General features: G+C 44.0%; 1 protein-coding gene and 1 long non-coding RNA gene across 2 annotated transcripts; both read right to left on the reverse strand.

The window, feature by feature from the left end:
- Positions 1-3,343: 3,343 nt before the first annotated feature.
- Positions 3,344-4,354, reverse strand: LOC306926105. Its single transcript, XR_013790370.1, has 3 exons — positions 4,236-4,354; positions 4,087-4,129; positions 3,344-3,894 (listed from the first exon to the last, which is right to left on the reverse strand). It is a non-coding gene; the product is annotated as an uncharacterized lncRNA (long non-coding RNA).
- Positions 4,355-4,847: 493 nt separating this feature from the next.
- On the reverse strand, positions 4,848-11,279 carry LOC306927373 (uncharacterized protein; the record flags this gene model as incomplete). The annotated part of the gene is made up of 5 exons (XM_079507084.1): positions 10,993-11,279; positions 6,470-6,641; positions 5,830-5,972; positions 4,943-5,042; positions 4,848-4,857 (listed from the first exon to the last, which is right to left on the reverse strand). The coding sequence occupies exons 1-5, from the start codon at positions 11,081-11,083 to the stop codon at positions 4,848-4,850; spliced, it is 516 nt and encodes a 171-aa protein (XP_079363210.1). The 5' UTR covers positions 11,084-11,279.
- Between the last annotated feature and the right edge of the window lie 11,105 nt (positions 11,280-22,384).

Raw genomic sequence — 22,384 nt, forward strand, 5'->3', positions numbered from 1 at the left:
GATTCCTAAAACACAACATGCTGTGCTAAGCAATCCATAACATACAGACAGACAGACAGATGTGTACACTTTCTTACTGTACTGTACTGTACTGTACTGTACTGTACTGTACTGTACTGTACTGTACTGTACTGTACTGTACAAGCCATCCTCCCTGGCCTGTGTGTGTCTGTCTGTGTTAGGCTGTGAAACTTGGTGGTCCGGTGGACCCAGGGACAGACCCAGGGACACACATAGCTAATGCATTCATTGTCTCCACCAGGCCGAAGGCATGGGGAGAGCAGGCCGAAGGCATGGGGAGAGAGTATGTTTTGCACTCCGTCCGTGTGTGTGTGTGTCCGTCCGTCCGTCCTTCCGTCCGTCCGTTACCAGCTAATCTCCGGCACCGTTAACCCGGTCGATGCCAAACTTTGCACACACACTCCCTGGATGCCAACGATGAACCTCTGCCCCGCATTTTCCAGAACGGCCTGTTATAGCGCCACCATGAGGCAGCTTTTCACATTGTTTACCTAAAACTGCACCGATCTGCGTGAAACGTTGCATGCACACTCCCTAGAGGCCAAGGACAAACCTTTGACCTGCATTTTCCACATCTGCCTTTTATAGCGCCACCAGGAGGCCGAATTTTGTAAAACACATTTTTGGATATTACTCCTCCAGATTCTGTCCAAAAATCTCAAAAATCGTTACACAGTATCTCTATGGTCATGTGCTCAAGTCGGATCTGTCCGATATTTCATAATCCATCCTAATTGGCTATAATTGGCTTTCACAGTTTGCAAGATTGCCCCGTTTTGAACAAAAGCCTCAAATCATGAACGCAGCATGCAATTTACGTCAAATCTTTCACACATTTTCTTACTAGGCTGAGGAATATATCCCACCCTTTTCACATTGGCCTGTTATAGCGCCACCAACAGGTTGATTTGTGCAAAACACATTTTTGGAACAAAATGCCTCAAATCATCCAATTGCCATCAAAGGCAAACATATTACTTATTTATATTACTCCTAAACATTTTGCCAAACATCTCACACAGTCCTATCCTCCTGGTGGAGACCTGTGCCCAGAAGGGCACTTTTTCTAGTTCATTTTGTATTTGTGTGTGATCCCACCATTTCTGGCCCATCCTGTATGTATGGAATTATAGTATATGATTATAATATACTATAATACTCCACATTGATCAGTCCTTTTCGGGAAAGTATAAAAAATAAAGAAATATATATTTATTGAAAAAGCCATTTCAGTTTCTCAAAGTCATCTAACCACACACAAAAAATACAGCAAAATACAAAATGCACTTCATTTTCAACGTCCTTGCCCGTTGTCCTAAGGCCTACTATGAATGCATGAAGCAATGAATGGATATGAAGGAATGGTTTATTTCAATATTCTCTGAACGATTCACAGTGAGACAAAGCATTTCTTAGCATAAGAGACTTTAGCTTATAGTACTTATCCTTTTTATATTATACAAATATTTATTATTTACAAATATAAAACACAACAGTCTTAACACATATTTCCTTGTTCTGAAACAAAATAAATGACAACAAATCACAGGCAGAACAGCAATAACCCTACATAAAACACATTCTAAAAGCTATGCTTTGACCCGTTTACTCACAAGGAAAGATTCAATAAAAAGTTAATGAAAAAAAAAAAAAAAAAGCATAAAATGTACCATTTTGCTCTCCCTCCTGACAGGTGATTTTGTCAGGTCAGTTTTTAAAGAAACCAGTGATTTACATCCTTTAAGTTTAATGGATGGTGTCAGGGCATAAATTCCACATTTTGGTGGCAGAGTAGTAGAATGAGAACTTTTCCAAGTTTGTTAGCTATATTTTGATAGTACCAGATCATTGTCGCTCCCTCCAAGTCTCCCTTGGAGAAGTAGTTAAGACAGTTATGAGGCCATAAGGCATTACATGGCATTTAATATGTTTTCACCATTTATGATATTTTCTTAGTATTGCATAAAATCAGTTCATTCATATTGTATACTCAAGTAAGGTCTTTAAAGAGTGAGAACAAAATGCCAGGATAACATTGACATGGCACCAAAGTTTTATCATTCAAATAGACCATCACAGCATTTGCGCAATACTAGGCAATTTTTAAGTTACTAAATATTTAAATATTTCATATTCTTTACAGGTATTAAATGAATCCACTTAAAAACTGGAGTGTTCACAAAAGCCTGAGTAAATGTTAAAATGACCCCAGAAGTGTTGTAACACCACTGTAATCCATTAAGACCTGAAGCTGATTCTAAAAAAAATCTTTTTTGATTCCCCTGAGTTCAAGTGGTCAGCAGTAGTTGGATTGTAAGTGCAATACTCTAAGAAGAGGAGCAATCCGAGAACTCAAAAAGGTAAAAAGTAGAGGGCGGGTGTAAAATCAGGGTAGTAGGGTACTTTATTCACTTTATTTAAGCAGTGGTGGAAAAAGTACTCACATGTTTTACTTAAGTAAAATACTCAATACTGCAATGTAGTAAATGTCCGGAATTCATAATTTACTTTAAAAGTGCAAAAGTATTGGTATCAAAATGTGCTTATAGAAACCAAAAGTAAAAGTACTCATTATGTGTTTGGATCGCTCCTCTTCTTTCAAGTTTTAGTCCCGTTGATCGTAGAACCACCAACAGTAGGCCTAGCACAGTTCAAGTTGGCCATATTCACGTATATAGAGGGTATGCACGTGACATCATCATCAAACCCGTTAGTTATGCAGGAACTGAGTGGCAAAAAACTACTATATGGGCTTGACAGCCCATACATCCAAACAGAAAAGACTTGATTTGATTGCATTAAACAACGTTAAACAATTTTAAACTCATTTTGCATGTTGCTTTGCCACTCGATTTGCCACTTGATGTGCCATTCACTTTAAGCATGTGCATACCCTCTATTGAGGGCAGGGACGGTAACAAACATCCAGTGACCAGCAGGCCTTCATGACACTGTTATTACCATAGGCCTAAGGTCACATGTGGATCTCCTTTTAGTGTGTATTTGTTTCTCCCCTTATTGGTGTATGGGTGATTGGGAGCAGGGCTGCGTCAAGAGGCGGCAAGAAAATGCCTAGTGCAGGTGTCTCTTTCTGGTTTTTAGATAACTGGTGGAGGGAAATGACGAAATGACGTCTTCAACTTGTAGCGTCAGCAAAGCGTTTTCGTTTTTTTACCGCAGTTGAAGCCGCACACTAGCGTCATTTCCATCCACCAGCTATTTAAAAACCTGGAAGAGATGCCTGCTCTAGGCAGCATCTTGCCGCCTCTTGACGCTACTGTTTGGGTACACTGTGAGCGAGTACTAGCTGGTGTGTCACAGTGTACCCAGACAGATGCACCGGCAAAAAAACTGAAACGTGTCAAGTTGCAGCCATGTGCGAGCGTCATTTCCATCCACCCACTGTTTAAAAACCCGGAAAAGATGCCTAGGCGCTTTCTTGACGCTACTGTCTGGTTATACCCTTAATGTGAGTGGCTTGCCACTAGGTGGAGACTGCTGGTGATTGGCAAAAATGGTATGTGTGCTTTGTTCTGGGAGACTCCGGTGTTGCCAAATTCCGTGAGTGAAACAAGCGACAAGGTCTATGAAACAAGCCCAAATGAAGCAACCAGTTTTACTCCTTGAGCCCTATTACATCAGCAATTTTCAAAAATAAGTCTCTTATAAAAAGCAGACCTGGCAACACTACAGACCTGCAGGCTACTTTGCATAGAGTGCAAAATAATGTTCCATCGGCCGACTAGTTTGTGCTGAGTTGGAAAGAGTCTGCTAGAGTTGGAAAGAGTCTCTTTGGTGGAAAGTGCCGGGCTACATAGAACAGACGGATATTTCCTTTTTCCCTTCCATTCCGCCGGCTCCAGTCATATTAAACTGAAAATAAAATAGATTCATTCGAGCTCATTGTAATACCAATTCTCAGAATAGCATTTCAGTCTTTTGAGATTGGGTTCGAATGACAATTGTGAGTTATTTATCATCATCATTAACCTATAATAAGCATAATAATAATTGGTCTAACATATTCATTGCATCACTACTGTACAAAAACACAAGCGACTGTACCTGCTGAGGTCTCAAAGGTTGTCTGTTCAGCTGCTGTTCCCTGCTGAGTGGAGAGATGACATGACTGGTAAGGAAATTCTCAGCAATATAATCAACCTGCTACAATATATAAAATGAATAAGATGTGGGTCAGTTAATTTTAAATTTACCTCGTTTCCCCGTCTCCGTATTACGACAAAGTATACAGCAGCTGCTGCTATAGCGATGACGACAGCTATACCAATGACGACAACGACAACATACCGATGACGACAACCAATGGCAATGGCTCCAACAGATCCATCTAAAAGAGGGAAAGTGTGTAAAAGTATTGTGCTATCTCTACAATATCCCATTTTCAAAACCTATAAATAATATTCTGTCCAAAAGAATAGAAAAGGTTTTTGACTCTGCACTGCAGAAAGGCAACAACACTATAATGTAAAATGTAGCTGAAAAATCACACCCGTGTGAAGTGAGGGGCGCTCTTATCATCGTCTATTTTCTCAGACACTATGACGTAAAATTCTCCATTCATTGTCAATGGGAATTTAATCTTTGTGTAGGACAAAAATAGACCCTAAGCCGATTTGCTCAGACACATTTGACGTAAAATTCTCTGTTCATTGTCAATGGAAATATAATGTCTGTGTAAGACGAAAATCTACACTAATAGCTGAATATAGGAGGGGCTAGAAAGAAAATTAGACAAACATTAAACCTGTGTATAGGAGGGGCTCAAAAACAATCAAAGTTTTCAACAAACTGTTGAACCGGACTTTCTATTTCCTGCTAATGAGAATCCATTATCCATTATTATTTGTTATAACCACATACGTATATAAGACAGCCCACAAGTCCAGTCAAATGAAATGACCTGCCTGAGTGGTTGGTGGGAGGGTCTGTGGTCCGCGTCAGTGGGGTCTCTGGGGAGGAACTCACCACTGGGGTCTCAATGGAGGAACTCACCACTGGGGCTGTAACATTTCACAGTAATTTTCACTGATATTGTTTGTTGGGTGTACTGTACATATCTGCATTGAACTACTGTAAGGACATTGCGTGATAAAGGCAAACAGAAAGTGTAGAATCAAAATAATACTCATAGCAGATACTCATAGAATGTTCCAACATAGAATGACGAATAATTATTATGATAACAATAGTGGACTAGCTACTCAAGCTCACAACTATTGCATCCGATTGGTTCATTTTCGCCCATTACAAAGGTCAATGAAATATTTTCTGAATCAAAGTAATGTACCTGTGCCAGTGGTTACAATGGTGGGGCCAGTGATCTTGAAAAAGCCACTGGTTCAGAGGGTAACTTCACTGTCACTATATACTGTAGCTTAGCTCCCCAAAATAATCATATTTGAAGTGGTGACCCCCCCACCATGAAAAGCACTTAAGTTGTAATTGTACTGTATGAGCATTACATTTACTTTACGTTTGACTCGATTACACAGATTGTGAAAATCTTACGTAATACAATGACAATTTGGCCAATTTGGTAATACAAAGGTCTTAAAAGTCCTTCAAAATGTCACTATAGAAATGTGCAGATAAGCTGTATAGTATCCAATTGTACTGTATGTTGGTTTGTTTACTGTCGAGTGAGAAAACAATGTTGCCCATTAAGCTAATTATCTGGGAACCTCCCAAAATAACCCCAGTTTGCTAACCACTGGCTCAGCCGGTTTCAAATTTCCTTTGACTTGCTCAATTCAAAATAATTAACTGTCAAAATACTCTAATACTCACCCAAGATTGTGACAAGATTGAACTTGTAGTATGAGCTAGCTCCGTTGATCACTTGACCGTCGTAAATACCGGTGTCGTTGAAGTTGAGATTTGTAATCAGGAGAGAGCCAGTTCCTGTGTCTAGGTGGATTCTCCCTCTGAACCTGTCAATAGGGCAAATTTAAGTTGGCGATTAATTGTCACAGTAAGTAAGTAATTGTGATTAACGATTTAATTGTGTTTTTTGCAGTGAACATTACAATTTGTATTTATTTTGCCATTCAGGCTTTGTACTCAACTTTGTGACGTGTTGTAAGCTTGTAGATTTCTGCTATTTTTGAGGGGCGCTAGCCCCTCCTATGCCCAGCTTTGTGTGTGCGTGTGAATCATAGCGATGATTTGATTGGCTGATCACCCCATAGCGATGATTTGATTGGCTGAGCAAAGTACATACTATTAAGTATAAAAGTGAGTGCAGAAATGTGAGGACGCCGATTGCGATTGGCCGGATTGTGATGATGATGACATCATACATCACACAGGTGTGATTTTTGAAAGATGTTTGTAAAGGTATGGACATTTTTAAACATGGAAACGATTGACGTTTTAATTCAAAAATAATTGCGATTAGGCAATTATGTAATAATTGTGACAGGCGTACCTGTCCATCATGGTTTCCTGCAGCTGGCCATCAGAGTAATAAGCCATAGTAAACATGTCTGTACTAAATGACCAGATAATATCAGAGTGTTCCACTCCAGTAAGACCAGTCAACAGAGTGATGTTCTGCCCCACTGTCCCGACAACGTTCTTCATTTCTGTTGCTGCTGCATCTGCAAAGACACACGGTCAAACAGTCAGTGGTGCAAAGAGTACTTGCATAGACCAGCTCAGTGGCCTTGTGGTTAGAGCGTCCACCCTGAAACTGGGAGGTCGGGGTTCGATCCCCGGCCGGGTCATACCAAAGACTGTAAAAATGGGACCCAATGCCTCCCTGCTTGACACTCAGCATCAATGGGTTGGATTGGGGGGTCAAATCAACTAATCAAATGATTCCCGAGCACGGCACGGCTGCAGCTCACCGCTCCTTGGGTGCGGCTCACCGCTCCAAGAGATGGGTCAAATGCGGAGAACAAATTTCACTGCGGTAACGTGTGTGACAAATCATACCACTTGACTTGACTTGACATCGTTTATGTATTTTAAGTAAAAGTATCAATACTGCAATGTAGATATACTCTGTTACAAGTAGAAGTGCGGGAATTCAAAATGTACTTGACTATACAAAAGTATCAGCATCAAAATATAGTACCTAGTAGTACCAAAAGTAAAAGTGCTCATTGTGCAGAATGTCCCAACAAGTTTTCAAATGTATATAAAAATCTTTTGGAAAATAGCAGATCTACAAGCTCACAATGCATCGCATCGCACCACATTGTGAGCTTGTAGATCGGTTGGCTGAAATGTATTTAGGGTTTTGTAATCATCAGAATCTACAAAGTAACTATTAACTAAAGTTTTTAAATAAATGTAGTGGAGTAAAAGTACAACATTTAGATCTGAGATGTAGTGGAGTAGAAGTAAAACTATTGGAAAAAATACTAGTAGTCTAAATACCTCAGAATTGTAAAGTACAAGTAAGTAAATGTACTTAGTTACTTTCCATGACTGCAGACAGTTTAATGTCAGATGAATGTTTATTTTTTATAATTTTTTTATTATTTTATTCGTTCCCTTTTTTTAAACATTTTAGAGTAGCCAATTATATTTACCCGCTTTTTCCTCCTCAAGTCGTTATGCGTGTATCTCCTCTGATACACATGACGTCAAAAGTATTAAAGCATAGAGAATACCATATACTGTAAAATGGTAAATGGAGCATTTATATAGCGCTTTTTATCCAAAGTGCTTTACACATTCATACACCGATGGCGGAGGAAACCATGCAAGGGACCAACCTGCTCATCGGAAGCAATTAGGGGTTCAGTGGTCTATGGCGGCCATAGACCACTGTTTCCCAAGAGTGGGTCAGGACTCATGACCAATTTTTGATGGCATCCTATGCCCAGCTTTGTGTGTCTACAAGTGTGATTTTTTTTATTTATTTAAGTAGTGAAAATAACATATGTACAAGCTTACAACGTGTCGCGACGAGCTTGTAGACCTGCTATTTTCACTAGTTTGGGTCCCGGGGGAAACGTGTAATTTATCTTTTGGGACTCAAGCTAAAAAGGTTTGTGAACCACTGATATAGAGACCATTGGTTCTCAAAGTGTGGACCTCCCCCCCCCCCCCCCCCTACAGCATCACAATCATTATTTTGAACCACATTATTCATATTATTCTGTCTATAAAAGCTCAAAGCCATTAAGCTCACAGTGTCATCACTTGGTGCAGCACTGCCAACGACGTTGGCACAAAAACATGTGGGAACTACTGATACAGAAGGAAAATCATTCCCCATCTACTGTATCTGAGCTAGTCTACTGACCTATACACACACCTTCAAACTCCTATACATCTACTGTATCTGAGCTAGTCTACTGACCTATACACACACCTTCATCTACTGTATCTGAGCTAGTCTACTGACCTTGTATACACACACCTTCATCTACTGTATCTGAGCTAGTCTACTGACCTATACACACACCTTCATCTACTGTATCTGAGCTAGTCTACTGACCTATACACACACCTTCATCTACTGTATCTGAGCTAGTCTACTGACCTTGTATACACACACCTTCATCTACTGTATCTGAGCTAGTCTACTGACCTATACACACACACCTTCATCTACTGTATCTGAGCTAGTCTACTGACCTATACACACACCTTCATCTACTGTATCTGAGCTAGTCTACTGACCTATACACACACCTTCATCTACTGTATCTGAGCTAGTCTACTGACCTATACACACACCTTCATCTACTGTATCTGAGCTAGTCTACTGACCTATACACACACCTTCATCTACTGTATCTGAGCTAGTCTACTGACCTATACACACACCTTCATCTACTGTATCTGAGCTAGTCTACTGACCTTGTATACACACACCTTCATCTACTGTATCTGAGCTAGTCTACTGACCTATACACACACCTTCATCTACTGTATCTGAGCTAGTCTACTGACCTATACACACACCTTCATCTACTGTATCTGAGCTAGTCTACTGACCTATACACACACCTTCATCTACTGTATCTGAGCTAGTCTACTGACCTATACACACACCTTCATCTACTGTATCTGAGCTAGTCTACTGACCTATACACACACCTTCATCTACTGTATCTGAGCTAGTCTACTGACCTATACACACACCTTCATCTACTGTATCTGAGCTAGTCTACTGACCTATACACACACCTTCATCTACTGTATCTGAGCTAGTCTACTGACCTATACACACACCTTCAAACTCCCTGACCAGCCGGTGTCACTATAGTGGCATGGCATGATGGCATCCACTACTGCATTAGTCACTAATTCACTTGTTGGTGCTTCATTTTGCCTCTATATTCCTTATTCACGAGGCACGAGTGGATTTGGTGGATTTTACTGTAAATTGTCCAATTTCAATGTCAAAATAACAGATTCAAAATAAAAAGTATCTCTCTGCACTTCTCTCTGTCGTTGAACTTGCAGTCCACACACCAAGCAGACCCACTTTGTTTAAAAAAAACAAAAACAAGACTGTGTGGATGGATGGCCCTAATCTCTCACGACATTCTGCTAACAACAAAGGGGTAATTAGCCTACTGAATTGGTTCCCAGAAAGATTGGGGTGGCTCTACTAAAAACATGTTTTTTTCATTTTTAACATTTGAATATTATTAGTATTATTAGGGCTATTTTGTAAAAATAGAAAATTATGCATGTAATGCAGGCCAGTCAGTCAGGACTCAGGATATAGGCCAGAGATCCATCATCCACCACAAGAGGGCGCGCCGACACCACATTATTGCAATGCACACGTCTATGGTCCAGACATCATAATACTGTAGTTACCATAGCAACCTCAGAACGTGGCGGAAGTCAATTGATGAGAAAATGCATGAACTCTTTTCTCTTCGCAGATGACTAAAGCTGGGATTGGGAACGAGGCTAGCCTGAACTTAAGTAGTAGCCTAGGCCTAGGCATAGTTCAAACAAAGCATATGACGATATATCAATATCGTCATATAGACATTTCTTACTTCTATTATTACTCAGTAGCCTACAATAAGAACACATTTTAATACATTTAATCGTCGATTAACCTTCATTTTTGGCCATGCAGGCTCTTATATGTGTTGCAGTGGTCCGTGGGTTAACAGAAAGCTCAATGTAACAGGTGTCTCAAAATCTTCTCCCAAGAGTTTCACTTGCATTGAGTTCAATAGAGTTTAATAATGACGACCGTCAACCGTGTATTTGTAGGCTACATTTAAACAACTAAGCTATCAAAGTCCTATATTGCAAACATAATGAATGTTTTTGTGACCTGGTCACTGACAGGTGACGTAAGGCCACCAACGAAAATCACAGAGGAATCAGGAATGTCAAGACATGTCATGACTCATGACTCATGAACCATAACGAGCAACTAAAATGTTTATTTCCACAACGACGTTTTTTTTTCTTCCCCTGAATAACACCTCATCCACACTGCCAGCGATGCGAGCGAGCGAACGGTGCAATTTAATTAGAATACATGTGTTTTTCATTGTCAGTTTTGTCACTGACTGTCCCGACCGCGCCGTGCAGCGGCTTCTGGTCCCGCCGACCATCCATCCATCAGGAACACGCGGCACGCGCAGCACTGGATGTATCGTGTCCTTCTCTATCTCTACCAACCCCTGCCCACCCCACTGTTTTGCTATACGCTCTATTTATGTGGTCGGCTGAAGTCTCCACATATTGACATAAAGTAGTTAACAACAATGCAAACACAAAATAAACTTAGTACGTAACGTGACGTCCCATTATCTTTAGAATTAGTTAACATACACGTACGTGTGGCTGGCTGCATTCAATCGGTGCGGCTTGACGCAGTTATGATTTGTCTATAACACACCGAGCGCGTTTTTCGGATTTTTAGCGGCGTTTCTCCATCGGTTTTCCGAAAAACGCGTCCAGTGTGCAACCACCTGTTGGTCCAGATGAAGCGGCTGCGGTTGGTTTACTTACCCAGGGCACAGAGAATGACTGACAACATGAGACAGCTCCAAACAATGGCCTGCAAGGAGCCGCGCCGGGAAGTAATGGAACGCGACATCATCCTTAACGGTCCTCGTCCTCTGGTTCTCTCCGTCCGTGTGTGTGTGTGTGTGTGTGTGTGTGTGTGTGTGTGACACCCAAACAAAACTCGGATAGATAGCTCGTCAAGCCGAGACCGAATCCAACCGATGTGACTTTCGAAACTCCACGACCTTCCCTTCAAAAGTTTGGAAACTAGGGGTCGTCTAGACGCTAGATCAAAACAAGCAGAAGGGATGGTTTGCACAGTACTAGTGCACACTATCGCGTTGGCGCTGCTGTGCTTCTGCTTCTGCTGCTGCTCTGCTGCTGCTGAAAGGGAACGCGACGTTACGCGAGCCCAGAGCCAGTATTTATAGGCTCTTTATAGGCGGAGCCAGACACGGCCGTGTCTCACACACCACCACTCCTCCCACACCACCACTCCTCCCACACCAACCGAGCGCTCAATGTTAAAGCCCAGCTGCACCACCACTCCTCCCACACCACCACTCCTCCCACACCACCACTCCACACACACCACCACTCCCCACACACCACCACTCCTCACACACCACCACTCCTCCCACACCACCACTCCCCACACACCACCACTCCTCACACACCACCACTCCACACACACCACCACTCATCCCACACCACCACTCCACACACACCACCACTCCTCACACACACCACCACTCCTCACACACCACCACTCCACACACACACCACCACTCCACACACACACCACCACTCCACACACACACCACCACTCCACACACACACCACCACTCCTCACACACCACCACTCCTCACACACCACCACTCCACACACACCACCACTCCACACACACACCACCACTCCACACACACACCACCACTCCACACACACCACCACTCCTCACACACACCACCACTCCCCACACACCACCACTCCACACACACCACCACTCATCCCACACCACCACTCCACACACACCACCACTCCTCACACACCACCACTCCACACACACCACCACTCCTCACACACCACCACTCCACACACACCACCACTCCACACACACACCACCACTCCACACACACACCACCACTCCACCCACACCACCACTCCACACACACCACCACTCCTCACACACCACCACTCCACACACACCACCACTCCACACACACACCACCACTCCTCACACACCACCACTCCTCACACACCACCACTCCACACACACCACCACTCCACACACACCACCACTCCTCACACACCACCACTCCACACACACCACCACTCCACACACACACCACCACTCCACACACACACCACCACTCCTCACACACCACCACTCCACACACACCACCACTCCACACACACCACCACTCATCCCACACCACCACTCCACACACACCACCACTCCACACACACCACCACTCCTCACACACCACCACTCCTCACACACCACCACTCCACACACACCACCACTCCTCACACACCACCACTCCACACACACCACCACTCCTCAGCGGTGGCAGCGGTGGCCGAACGGATAGCGGCGCGGTCTAGATACCGGAAGGTTCCCAGTTCGAATCAGCCGTCCGACACGTTAAAATTACCACCGCTGAAATGCCCTTGAACAAGGCATCAACCACTACGATGAAATGTGTTCTATGAGCAGGGCCTGGCTGGAAACAAGTTCTTGAGCTTAGCCCAGATACCCTGGGTAAATATAGATTTCATTTCATTTCATTTCACTCCACACACACCACCACTCCACACACACCACCACTCCACACACACCACCACTCCACACACACCACCACTCCTCACACACCACCACTCCACACACACCACCACTCCACACACACACCACCACTCCACACACACACCACCACTCCACACACACACCACCACTCCTCACACACCACCACTCATCCCACACCACCACTCATCCCACACCACCACTCATCCCACACCACCACTCCACACACACCACCACTCCTCACACACCACCACTCCACACACACACCACCACTCCTCACACACCACCACTCCACACACACCACCACTCATCCCACACCACCACTCATCCCACACCACCACTCCTCACACACCACCACTCCTCACACACCACCACTCCTCACACACCACCACTCCACACACACCACCACTCCTCACACACCACCACTCCTCACACACCACCACTCCACACACACCACCACTCCTCACACACCACCACTCCACCCACACCACCACTCCTCACACACCACCACTCCTCACACACCGCCTATAAAGAGCCTATAAAGGGGGACTAAAGAAAGGAGGAGCAGCATCATCATCAGATCTCGTCGTGGACAGCCTGGTATAAAGAATCTCCTTATAAGGTAGAGTCCATGTAAGGCCCTACATGGGCTGTTGTTAGTGGATATATGTTAATATTAACTGTCATGGTTAAACACGCAGTGGGTCGGGCACGCACGCACACGCACACGCACACGCACACACACACACACACACACACACACACACACACACACACACACACACGTCACACACACACACACACACACACAGGGCAGGTGGACCGGCACCAGCGTGCACATGAGAGGCTAACATTGTTGGAGGTGTGGGTGTGGTTCCCACAGTTGTCTCTTGTCTATGGCATCTCTATCACAGTTCAGAAGTGGAAAAACAATGTGACACATTTTAGATTCTTCCACAAGTGTTTTGGTGTGTCTTTTTGCAATTATGTCCGGGTGTATTTCTTCTATAGACTACTTTTCTGTAGTAGTCTATGTCACAGCGGTTATTAATCTCCTACACTCAACAAGCTGTTTTATAGTTAAATCTCAAACCGATCTTTATTTGATGTGGTTGGTTGCCACACTGGTGCACAGACATTGACAGACGTTGCTTATTTGACAGACGTGGGTGCGAACTCACCACCGCAAATCAAAGCAAATCCGTTTGCCTTTTCCAAAGCAAACAGATACGACCTGGTGCCGCTTACAGCTCAGAGAAGAGAGAGGCGAGAGGAATTGGGGGGATCCGTTATTTGGGGGGGATCAGTTATTTCTGGTGAGCGACACAGCCACAGAGAGGGTGGGAAGCCCTAGTCAGTCATGTCGAGGCCACTGGGATAATGTGTTCACTTCTGACTAATACTGTGCACTTAATAAATCATTAAAAAGACACATTGTGCATTAATAACAGCAGTAGAGAAGTTTGTCTGAGAGATGGACATACAACATGGCAGGAACATCATGCCACAGTAAGAGAAACATCCTCTCTCTAACACACACGCCAGTGATCAGTGATCACCCTCCCCTCTGCCAATGTTGGCACACGTGCCTAAGGTTGCCTACCCCCTGACATAGAATCTCTATTCATAAAACTAAGTATGCACTCTCACAGAGGCTTTCAACACTGTGGCATGTGGCCATTAGTTCCACGGTATACCACATGCTTGACCCATACGTGCCGTGCCACCCAGAACCGTTAGATCATCTGAAAAAGGTCTCCTCACTATAAAAAGGATAAACGCTAAATCAGGTTATGGTGCTTGTAGCGCCTAAAGCCCATTATTAGGCGGTACTGGTTGCCAACAGCCAGGATTGAAGTTATGACGTGTGCTCCAGGAAAGTGATGTCCAAACATGTCCATTCAGTTGAAGTATATTTATTAGCTGCCAAAGCCCTATACTTTTACATATAAATAAACATATAAGTCAAAAAAATATACCGGTAGACAATGAGCCCTCCAAACACAGTCTAAAAACTGTTTGCCTTTGCATGTCAGCAACACCTGCACCTGATTAGGGCCAGGGTTAAATACCCCTCCCTGTAACCAAGGCAACCAAGGCCTTGATTGGCAAGTCCTTCAATGACAGCACAGAATAGATGCATGACTCAAATGGCGCTTACACACCCACCCCTAATTGCTACTGGTGTGAAAACAGAGCAATTCAAAACATTAAAAAAACAAAGAGCCATTAAATAACAAAATGACATGAAAACAAAATGCAACATTTTTAAGGCAATAACTCAGACAATATTCATGATTGCAATAACCAAACTCAAATGTTAATCTGTAGGACAAAAGGCATTTTTATTTTATCCTTTTCTTTCTCGAGCTCTGCCACCTTCCTTCCCTCCTCTTTCTTGAGCTGTGCCATTTTCCTTTCTTCCTCTTTCTTGAGCTGTGCCATTTTCCTTTCTTCCTCTTTCTTGAGCTGTGCCATTTCTTTCTTCCTCTTTCTTTGGCTCTGCCATTTTTCCTTCTTCCTCCTTGAGCTTTTAGCTGGTACCTTCTTGGTGGCAGGCTTGACTTTCTTCTGCACTTCCTTGACAACTGCAGGCTTCTTTGGTGCCACCTTCTTTGGCCTTTTAGCTGCACCAGGTTGCTTTGCTTTCACAGCTTTCTTAGCAGCAGGCTTCTTTGCCTCATGTGTCCTCCTCGGAGCCTCAGCCTGGTGAGCCTGCTCCTCCTGTGTCTTCAGAGACTCACCACTGTCTCGGACACAATCATGACCAGCAACACAACTCTCAATATCCGAAATAATATCATCATCACCAGGGCAACTTGAACTTTGACCATAGAGCCATCTGTACATTCCATCCTCGATCCATCTGTCCATTTCATCCATAAAACAGTCAAAACTCTGCGTTTTTACTTTGTGCCATTTTGGAAGAGCATTTTCGGCTTCATCATAAGTACTCATGAAGTTGCAATATATATCTTTTGCCTCATTTAAATATTGCTCATCGTTCCACAAGGCAACATCTTTTGGGTTAGACAGCTTGAGCTTGTATCGCTTTGCCCTACTGTCCCTTTGCAAAGTGTCAATATTTTCAATCAAATCTTTGTGAGTCATTTTGACCACAGCCCCATCACCAGACTCAAGTTTAACCCCATTGTCATTTGTTGGCTGCTTGTAAGCACAAGTTTGCGCCTCACCTTTCTCCATGAGGAAAAGGTCAATGGTTCATGTTCAATATGGTTTGTCACAACACATTATTTGCATCGGCGGCCCTGCACCGCTGAAACGTACCACACTTTCTGTTGGTGAAGCGTGCCGTGGATGATCTCTATCTCCACCGTATGGCCGCCCGTTACAGTCAGACTCCGGTCCCGATCCGCTGCTGTGACTGCGGTCCCGTGACCGGTCCGGTCCTATGGTCTGGTGCCGATGATCTGCTGCAGAGCTGGCTGCTGTGGCAGCAGTACTGCTGATGCCGAAGTCCCGACTCCCTAAAGCGCCCCTGTAGCTCCGAGTCGATCACCTCCAAACAGCAGAACTTGCTTGCAGCCGATTCTTGCAACACACACCGAGGCCCGGTCCTGTGCCGTGCTTGCAGCGTGTCCACTCCAAAACTGGCCCCGCTGGTTCTTCGACTTCCCTATCAGTCTACATGGAACCGAGGCAGTTTTTAGACTTAAATGTAGCGCCTAAAGCCCATTATTAGGCGGTACTGGTTGCCAACAGCCAGGATTGAAGTTATGACGTGTGCTCCAGGAAAGTGATGTCCAAACATGTCCATTCAGTTGAAGTATATTTATTAGCTGCCAAAGCCCTATACTTTGTCATATAAAACAAACATAACATAAATCATCAAACACACAGGATACAGATCACCAGCCCTCATGAACACAGTCTAAAAACTGTTTGCCTTTGCATGTCAGCAACACCTGCACCTGATTAGGGCCAGGGTTAAATACCCCTCCCTGTAACCAAGGCAACCAAGGCCTTGATTGGCAAGTCCTTCAATGACAGCACAGAATAGATGCATGACTCAAATGGCGCTTACAGTGCTTTTAGTCATTAGGGTCCTACTCTGTGGAATTCTCTACCAATCTCTACCACATTTCACTAGCTTTCAGCTATAGATTGTGGAGTGTGTAGTTATATTTATTTTCAAATAACTAATTTCTGTATTTTATTCATAAGTAGTTGTCTTCATTTTTGTATCATTATTGATTTTTGTATTTTCTTATCCATATTTCTATTGCATTTTATTGAAGCACATTGAGTCTGCGCTTGTCGTGTGAAATGGGCTAAATACACTTGACTTGACTTAATCACAGACAAAAAGGCGCTCCTACACCTCCCCCACACCCTTAAACACATTCATCTTCAGTTATGATTGTAGCTTGGAATTGAAATTAAAATCTCATTTCCACCTGTGGAATAAAAATAGAAACTACAGTATGTGTCCTCACTCCTCATGGTCTGTTTGTGTTTGTAGGGGCTTTATCACTGCAGATATTCTATTGTGTGATTCTTGATAGACATCTGTTACCAGACAGTGGCAGACACTGCTACTTATTGCATGTCTACATTCTTCTTTTATACATATGTGGAATAGGCTATACATAGTTCTGTCACATTGTCTCTGGCGGTGTGCAAATTCCTTCAGCTTTTCCCACACAGTGGAATCCAATCGTGGAAACTACTAACTAGACCATGCACCCCTAACTGGCAGCCTTAGCAGGTATGTGCCTCTGATCGGTCTAGTTAGTAGTTTCCACGATTGGATTCCACTGTGTGGGAAAAGCTGAAGGAATTTTCACACTGCCAGAGACAGAATTATACTATAGCCTAATATATAAAAGAAGAGTGTAGACTTGCAATAAGGGGTGCATGTGTTTGGTCCGACGTACTGACAGTCCGACAGGCATTAGTCCGACACCCTACCCAAAACCAAAACCTAACCTCACAGGAAGCCACTGGTTAGTTTTAACCTGCCACAGGTTAGTTTTAACCTGCCACGAATGTCATGCCACGGGTTCGTTTTAACCTGCCACGCAGGTCTGTAGCCATGGGTTAGTTTTAACCTGCCACGCATGTCGGGAGCAACGGGTGAGTTTTAACCGTCCACGGGTTAGTTGTAACCGACCATGCATGTCGGGAGCGACGGTGTTGTCAGACTAATACCCGTCGGACTGTTACTATACTCTAACCAATGTATGCACCCTGCCAGGGAGCACAAGGAAGTTACTGGAACAAGACATCTGTACAGGCGGTGTGGTTATCTTTACCATGATGTTATTTCACATTCTTACACGTTGTTAATTATATAGCTTTTTTTATCCAACAGGCCACAACAGGTGAGGTGACCATACCATGATCACATGGTCATGACATCAAGCAGGCCCCAAGAAGCACTGTGTGGGCGTCAGATTGATTGGCGTCTGTGATTCTTGCACGTGGCTCACTGGTAGCTTGTTTCCATGTTTAATAATCAGATATACAGTATATCCTATGGCTCAGGTGTCACTCTGACACAAAACCGGTTTATTTCTCTTCCTGTGTATGGCAGTAATGTAGGGAGAGAAAGGGAAAACGTATTCACTAAAGAAAGCATTCCAGGTGTCAGTATATTGGACAAACGTGCACACACACACACACACACACACACACACACACACGTCACACACACACACGTCACACACACACACACACACACACACACACACACACACACACACACACACACACACACACACACACACACACACACAGCTTAAGGTAGTCCATCGTGGCCGATGATGACTTCTGCTACAATTTGTGGGTCCTTTGATGACTGTATAGTAGTCCGATGTGGGATTCACACCGTTTCCCACAATCAGGACAGGGGAAAACCTGACGTGGTGGGGCAGGTGCGGTTCCTCTTTTGGCTCTTTGCCAGGCGATGTTTCAGCCGGTTCTCCACACACACACACACACAGGTCAGACATAACGACCACACAAGCACCCTCTCTCTCTCTCTCTCTCTCTGACATCGCCTACCCAAGTAGAGAACATGTGCCTGAATCCCAATGTGGCTTAAAGCTAGCCTGGCTAATAAGCCAGACTAATATCACACAACACTGTCGCGGTATATTAGTCTGGGCTGGCTCCACTTGGATTTCATTTCCCAGGGGGCGGGTTCAAACATTTTCTCTTTGACGCAATTGGTCAGAGCTACTGTCAGTCAAAGGTCTCAAGCATTGAACGTCACTGTACCAAAGCCCGCCCATATTGCATACCGTGTCCCGATTGGCCCGACCTGTTCTCGGTTGTAGGAAAGAGGCGTGCTACTGAGCCTCGCCAGACCCTAATCCGCTGGCAGGCAATTTTTTTTTTGCCAACGGCTGATTCGGTCTGGTTTATTAACCAGGCTAGCTTAAAGCCTCCCATACACTACAAGATTTTTAAAAGGATATTATATATCTAATCTATCTATATATTTAAATTTCAAATAAGAGTTTTTCTCCCAGGCTTGTTTTGTTTTTTTTACTTAAAACATGACAAATATGTTACCCTGATTGTACATGTAGCACTTTGAGATTTGTCAGTAGTGTCAAAAACTAAGATGTGAGATACACCCCCCCCCCCCCCCACCACCACCACCACCACCACACACCAGACACAACCATGTTATTGTCCTGTATAAAAGATCCCGTCTCCCTGTACCATGCATGTCCTCCCCTCTCCCCCTCCTCTATATTGTGATCCACTCTTTGTAATAAACATGTATTCCTAAAACGTCCCCGGACACAACAAAGACATTGCGTAACCTAGTCTTTGGCATGCCTTTGGTATGCCCTCTCACTCAAACCACCAAAGCAACTGCATGTATAAGCACTTGAACCACAGCATTCATATTCTGGGGGGGGGGCTCACAACGTGTCACCTGGGGACATGCTTGTAGATCGACTATTTTTGGCAAAGATATTTGATGTAGACAGAAAAAAGTGGTCCAAGTACAGACAACAACTCGGGTCAGTTTACCAAGTGCAGACTAGAGCAGGGGTTCTCAACCTGGGGGTCCCGACCATAGTCCCGACAAAAAGAGACATGAGCCAAAGCATGTCCGGGGGTCCCCAGCCAAACACGTTGAGAACCCCCATGGACTAGAGGGTTTAAGTGGTTAGCAACCAAGCAGTTGCCTCATGGTCTCCTAAATGAAGGGTGACTAATCCTCCTTTCACTCTTTGGACTGGATAACAGTGTACAGTATATGAAAGGTTTGAACTTGAAAAATGTGTGTCATTGATTGATTCCCCCAAAAAAAGGAAAAAGTGTGACCCTTATCAGTTCAATAATAAATATAAATACAAAAATACACTGCAACTGGCTTCTGTTCAGGGCAGGCCATGGCCTGAAGTTGACACAGGGGTGTTTCTGACAATCGCCAAGTGCAATCAAATATGTATAAGCAAACAGAAACATCATACCAAAGCAGTACAGTTGGAGCTGTGCCAACTCTGTGTCCCTGTGATTCCCCTCGGCTGATCACAGGGACATAACTAACTTTGACATTAACTTCTTTCATTGTGCTGCTTTCTCCACATGGAAATGGGTAATAGCTGGAATACACATGGATGCTACATTCATTACATAGCATTTTGGCTGTGTGGGAAAAGGTAGACACATAGTACTATTCATGTGTACTATGTGGCCATGGGGTGCATAGGTTGGTTAAATGGTAAATGGTGCATTTATATAGCGCCTTTATCCAAGGCGCTTTACATAGATTGTGCATTACATTCACCCATTCACACACACATTCATACACCGATTGCGGCGGAAGCCATGCAAGGTACCAACCAGCACATCGGGAGCAATTTGGCGTTCAGTGTCTTGCCCAAGGACACTTCGACATGTAGACAGGAGGAGCCGGGATTCGAACCGCCGACCCATAGATCATTGGACGACCTGCTCTACCTCCTGAGCCACAGCCACCCCGTTGGTTAGACATACGAACAGTCCGTGCCACCCAGGACTCAGGTTGGATTGGGGGGTCAAATCAACGAATCAAATGATTCCCGAACGCGGCACGGCTGCAGCTCACCGCTCCTTGGCTACGGCTCACCGCTCCAAGAGATGGGTCAAATGCGGAGAACAAATTTCACTGCGGTAACGTGTGTGACAAATAGTACGACTTTGATTTGATTTCTATTGTATTTTATTGAAGCACATTGAGTCTGCGCTTGTCGTGTGAAATGTGCTAAATAAACTTGACTTGACTAACCACAGACAACAAACTGCTCCTACACCTGCCACACCCTTAAACACATTCATCTTCAGTTATGATTGTAGCTTGGAATTTATCCCTAATGAAAATGCGTACCTCATTTCCACCTGTGGAATAAAAATATAAGCTACAGTGTCCTCATGGTCTGTTTGTGTTAGGCTGAGGCTGTTGGGGCTTTATCCCTGCAGATATTGTGACTCTTGATAGACATCTGTTACCAGACAAAATTGCTACTTACTGCATGTCTACACTATTCTATTATAGATGTGGAATAGGCTACATTCTGTCACACTGTCTCCGGCGGTGTGAAAATTCCTTCAGCTTTTCCCACACAGTGGAATCCATCCGTGGAAACTACTAGACCGCGATCAGCGGCACATTCCTGCTTTCTAAGGCTGCCTTAATGGCACAATAAGGAAGTTACTCCACCAGAACAAGACATCAATACAGGTGGTGCGTTTATCTTATCTTTATACCAAGATGTTATTTCACTTTCTTACACGTTGTTAATTATATGGCATTTTTTATTTATTTTTTATCTCAACAGTTTACCATACCATGACATCAAGCATGCCCCATGAAGCACTGTGTGGGCGTCAGATTGATTGGTGTCTGTGTTTCTCGCACGTGGCTCACTGGTACCTTGTTTCCATGTTGTGGGTCAGGTGTCACTCTGACATAAAACCGGTTTATTTGCCCATAACTCCTCCGAGTCCTGTACGGCAGGAATGTAGGGAGAGAAAGGGAACACGTATTCTCTAAAGGAATCATTCCAGGTGACAGTATTGGACAAAGGTGCTTGCATGCACGCATGTGCACGCACACACACCCGCTACTGCTGTCTGAGAAGCTGCTATGGGGTTGCACTGGTAGTCTGGTGCACGCGCGCGCACACACACACACACACACACACACACACGATAAGCAGGAGACACAGCAAGGTTTACCTACTCGGGCATTTATTGAAGAAATATCAACTTAAATTCAACACACAGTTGGATAATAATAATCTCGCTGCTGTGTTTGCACATTGTTGTACTTCACCCAACAGATATGGGAGTTTTTTGTCATTAGTCATGTTTTCAAACTCTCTTTGGGTGATCTCTCTCTCCCTGCCTGCCTGAATTCACGCGTTGACAGCTCCCTTCTATCCAACAGTAGCGGTATCTCCCTTCTATCCGCAGCTGGGGAAGTGCTTTGCAAGGATCATGTTACATTGCCTAATTAACAACCCACAACACAAAGAACATAGTACCATGTATCCCAATGTGGCTTAAAGCCTTAAGCATCCCATATACTACAAGAAGTTTTACAAGATTTTGGAAAGATTTTTTTC

The sequence above is a fragment of the Electrona antarctica genome (genome assembly GCF_951216825.1).
Source record: "Electrona antarctica genome assembly, chromosome: 7".
In the NCBI taxonomy this organism is placed as follows: domain Eukaryota; kingdom Metazoa; phylum Chordata; class Actinopteri; order Myctophiformes; family Myctophidae; genus Electrona; species Electrona antarctica.